At 47.7% G+C, this 5,000-nt stretch overlaps 1 protein-coding gene across 2 annotated transcripts in view; it reads left to right on the top strand.

The window, feature by feature from the left end:
• Positions 1–5,000, top strand: part of ern2 (endoplasmic reticulum to nucleus signaling 2) — an 18,203-nt gene that overhangs the window by 5,113 nt on the left and 8,090 nt on the right. For both annotated transcript variants that reach the window (XR_008895135.1, XM_056586443.1), the window contains exons 9-16: positions 337–553; positions 672–750; positions 1,153–1,303; positions 1,604–1,731; positions 2,241–2,441; positions 3,185–3,308; positions 3,528–3,629; positions 4,605–4,695. Coding sequence is in view for 1 of the 2 variants with exons in the window: in XM_056586443.1 (XP_056442418.1) it covers positions 337–553; positions 672–750; positions 1,153–1,303; positions 1,604–1,731; positions 2,241–2,441; positions 3,185–3,308; positions 3,528–3,629; positions 4,605–4,695 (1,093 nt within the window). In the remaining variant the exon portion in view is untranslated. The remainder of the gene's footprint in view (positions 1–336; positions 554–671; positions 751–1,152; positions 1,304–1,603; positions 1,732–2,240; positions 2,442–3,184; positions 3,309–3,527; positions 3,630–4,604; positions 4,696–5,000) is intronic.

Genomic DNA, 5,000 nt, shown 5'->3' with positions numbered 1-5,000 from the left:
GATGCTTTTATACCAAAATGGACCCTGCATGGACCATTTAAAAGGAGGCGTCATTGCAGGACAAACACAGGTGTCCTCATTACACATATGATGGGTCAACTCTTTTTATGCACACCAGTACTAAACTAACTTAGGCCTGCATTTGGGGGCCTTAACCATGTGCCCCGGCACATCAAAGGAACAGACCCATAATTAGTATGAGTAGGGACATCTGTGCCTAGTCCTGGGATGACGCGTCTGGGAAGAGGTTATATCATTAGGCTTGCTCCCAACTGCCTGCAGTCAGACTGTACATTGGGATCGAACCCGGCACCTTTGTGTGTGTCTTTGTGCCAGGTGATGTCCTGTGGAGCCAGAACTACGGTTCCCCCGTGGTGGGGGTCTATCTGTACTCGGGGGAGTCGCTGAGACACGCCCCCCACCTGTCCCTGGCCTTGGAGACGCTGCGCTACCTCACCTTCGCCTCGGCCAGCGACCAGGCGGACTCCCCCTCCACGCTGAAGTGGAGCTACCAGTTTGTGAAGGAGCAGGCCACTGCCCAGGCACAGCTTGTGTAAGTCGCATGTGTGTGTGTGCACACGAGGCCGCACGCGCACAGAATTCCACTGGTCCTGCGTATTTTAGCGTGATTGGATGGCTCATTCACACTTGGTTGATGTTCATTGGTCCAGGCCTACCCTCTATGTGGGCAAACTGGACTCCCGCCTGTATGCATCCACCTCATTGGTCCATCACGGAGTCCCCCTGGTGGTGAGTATGCGTACTTCCACTCCCTTTTTTCCTTCCCCTAAATGAGCCTTACTTCTCGGTCTCCCTTCATCGCAAGCCGTTTAAAATTGGATCCACCGGTGACATCACAAGTTACCTCATCGTATCTCCCCTCCCCCAAAACTCACGAAAATGAAAACAATCGAATAAATGAAATCGATCCGTCTATCGCAAATCTGGGTGGACGCTCGTAAACACTTTGTGATGTCACCAATGGACAGACAGCCACAGACAAGGGCCCTTTAGGAGAACACCCATGCCAGGGCCCTTTTCGTCATCATGGCTTCGCCCACGCTCCACCTGTAGCAAGGGGGTGAGACGTGGGTAGCCAGTGGTTGGGGGGGGTGACTCTGGGAAGTGAAAGCTCTCTCCACCCCCCTGCAGCCTCGGGGCCTGACCCTGGCCCGCATCGAGGGCCCCATCACGGCCGGCGTGACGCTGCGACAGAAAGGGGAGTGTGAGAGCATGCCGTCCACCGACGTGCGCTATCCCCACGGCAGCACCAACAGCCGGAACAACCACTGGCTGCTGATAGGTGAGACGCACGCTCAATTACACACACACACACGCGCACGCACGCACCGTGCATGTGCACACACATCCCCACACGGGCGCCCACGCACACTATACACACACCGATATAATCACGCAAAGTGTGTTTTGAAGCCCAATATTTACAAAAGTGTGTGCGTGTGCGTCTGTGTCTGTGTGTGTGTGTGTGTGTGTGTGTGTGTGTGTGTGTGTGTGTCTGTGTGTGTGTGTGTGTGTGTGTGTGCGTGTACGCGTCTGTGTGTGTGTGTGTGTGTGTGTGTGTGTGTGTGTGTGTGTGTGTCAGGGCATCACGAGCTGCCTCCGGTGGCTCACACCACCATGCTGAGGGATTTCCCCGTCAGCCTCCAGCGCTCCAGAGAGCCCTTCATCCCCCCCCGGACCCCCGCCGCCTCCCACTACAACCAGCACTATGTGAGACCAACACACACACACACACACACACACACACACACACACACACACACACACACACACACACACACACACACACACACACACACACACACACACACACACACACACACATTATCACACACAGATTACATTAATAGACACCCACACACACACACACACACACACACAGGCACATTAAACCAGATAGACAAACACATTATCACACACAGATTAACACACAGATTAACACACACATTAACGCACACATTAACGCACACTTTAAGACACACACATTAACAGACACACACACACAGACTGGTCAGGGAGAACTCCGTGCAGACATGAACATTTGTTATAAATAATGAGCGATAGACTGACAGACTGTCCCACCCTTAATAACAAAAGAAGACGACTCAGAGACACAAAATAAAATCATAAATGACTATTGATTACTACGCTGTTGGTGTGAACAACCATAATAATAATACCTTTTGCTTCTGTTCACTTTCTCTGTCACCGTGGTTTAGTTCGAGACTGCATCTCAGGGCCAGGGTGAAGGGAACCATGACGATATAGAGAATGGGGTACGCACGCACGGGACGAAGGGGGTCCGGGGCAAACGGCCCTCCAGAATACTGCCCTCCTCCCTGTCCGAGGACCCCCTGACTCTGGCAGTCCTCACCCTGCTGGTGGGGGGCTGGCTGGCCTTCGCTCTCACCTACCCCTCGGTCAGTCTGCACCTTTCTCTTTTACCCATCCCACATCAGATGGTAGAATTTCAACTTTTCGCGAAAGAATGTGTGTGTGGTTGGAAAGTGGTATAAATCGTATAAATATCTGGTGGATTCAACTCCATTGCCTAACATTTAGTCATTGAGGCCCCGTCCACACGGAGCTGAAACGGGTGAAAACGATCCGGTTTCGTTTTATGCGGTTCAGGAATATCTCTGTAAAGACGGATTCATTGCGAAAGCGCATCGAGATGTAGAAACGCTGTAGTAAATATTCAAGGCGCTGGTTCTACACAGAAAAAAGTGGAGCGCATCAAACCTGCGCGCATACAGCCTGCGCGATGTATACAAACATTCAGTCACGAGGAGATTCAATGTTTTAAATTGAGCAGAAATACTTTTTAATGTACAGGTAGTAATTCAATTTATTAAGGGGCTGTGTTTAAAGCTACAAAAAGAATACAAATAAAAAATAAAAATTAACGCAACTCTGACGTCGCCTAGCTGGTTGGCTTTTTTTTTAGAGAACGCATGCAACCAAAATTAGATAGGTTATAAAAATAATAATCAATGGAATCTCAGATTGTTATTATTGTTAATCCGAACAGTTACAGTATATATCACGCATCAAAGTGCTTTCTACATGAATTCCTGACTTAAATCTGTTTATTATCCTGTATATCTGAGGTCACCTCCAGACAGCAGCTAGTGTAAAGGGTTTGTCCATTGTTTTGAACCAGCGCGCTGCCAAAGTTCAGAAGGTTCAAAGGCCGGGAGGCGACACGGAAACCTCAGAACCACTGAGAGACGACAGCCAGACGAATACACACTCCTCTCCTCCCACCCACTCCAACTCCAGTAGCGGTAAGCCCTTTCAAAAGTTCATGTTACTCAACTTAAATGTTTTTCAGTAAGCTCCTGTTTATAAGTGACATTCCTCGAAAGAGTCCTCGCAAGAAAGTATAAAATAAAAGAATATGTAAGAAATCAACAATTTCAGGTGCTCAGGCTAAATTGGATGTATACTGTGTTGGAGAAAAAGAGGGCGGTTAGATAATGAACACCTTCCTCTTCTGTTGATAGAATTCAAGGCAGCGTCTACTGAATCTCTACCTGAGTCTCTGATAAGCAGCAATTCAGATGCAGACAGCAGAAGCAGAACCACTGGACTCCCACAAACAACTGGTGCATACCACACACACACACACACACACACACACACACACACACACACACACACACACACACACACACACACACACACACACACACACACACACACACACACACACACACACACACACACGGAAGTAGTAACACATTTACACACATCTGCATAGCTACCCAGCCCCTTCCGGCCACCATTGTATGTTGCACGTCCTGGCACTTAATGTACGCACTTATTGTACGCACTTAATTTACATTGCACTTATTCATAGTACTTAATTGTGTAACATCTGCAGTAGCTGCTAGCATTGATGCACACGGGGATCTATGAACATCTTTACTGTACTGTTACGTATTTTAAGAATCTAAGCTACCCACACATAGACCCAATGAAGACCAAACATATTAGCCGTAAATACCATACATAGCCGCAGGGGAAACGGGACCTTACTGAAGGCTGCAATAACAGCTCCATCCACAGAGGGCAGCACCAGACAGGTAAGGAGGCCGAGGGTAATAGTCACCCCGGCTCCTCCCACTACTTCCGGGCTTGTGGATCCATACCATAACAGACGGTTGGAGCCAGAGCAAGCTAGAACTCTTCCGGCAGCGATAGGATATGCGTGGGTTGATGTCTTAGACCAGCTAGGAGAACACTCTCGCACGTGCTAAGGCACATCTTCAATCTCTCTTAACTTCAGAGCATCAGTTTACCATACCGAAAATACTTTATACAAATAAAGTCTCTTTAAAGCTATTCCTTTGGATTCGACCCCTCTTTCCTTGAAGAACATAGCAGTACTGAGAGTGATATATTGTTTCACTTCTAATGACAAATGTACTTATTGTAAGTCGCTTTGGATAGAAGCGTCTGCTAAATGCCCTAAATGTAAATGCAAATGTACATTTATGATATAAGCAGTGTCTCTGTAAGACAATTGGTCATCGGCAGACGTTGAATAACATTCTTCTGTGCTTCTCTTCTTCTGGTAGAAGTGGAAGGAGATGAGGTCAACGTGGGGAAGATCACCTTCAAGCCATCTGAGGTTCTGGGACATGGTTCAGCAGGAACTTTCGTCTTCAGGTAACCTAGCAACACAACTGGGCCTTTTCTCAAAGGGTGAACCGGACAAGAAAAAAGCACCGACTCCATGAAGTGTCAGTTTGACCATACGGTTCTTGACAGGGTAATCATGCAAAGTACAATAGGAATTTTACTAGCAGAACGTATTTGCATGAGCGAATCTTAGTGGGCTACTTTGTTGAAAAGATTTATTATCACACAATATGTAATATAATCAATCTGACCTGTGTTCAGGAGGAACCCAGAATGAGTTCAGGCTCCACAGCAACTGTTGCCCGGTTACTGTCGTGGACAATTAACTAATT

This window comes from Gadus chalcogrammus, chromosome 3 (genome assembly GCF_026213295.1).
Source record: "Gadus chalcogrammus isolate NIFS_2021 chromosome 3, NIFS_Gcha_1.0, whole genome shotgun sequence".
Classification (NCBI taxonomy): domain Eukaryota; kingdom Metazoa; phylum Chordata; class Actinopteri; order Gadiformes; family Gadidae; genus Gadus; species Gadus chalcogrammus.
This window is presented reverse-complemented; position numbering and strand designations above follow the sequence as displayed.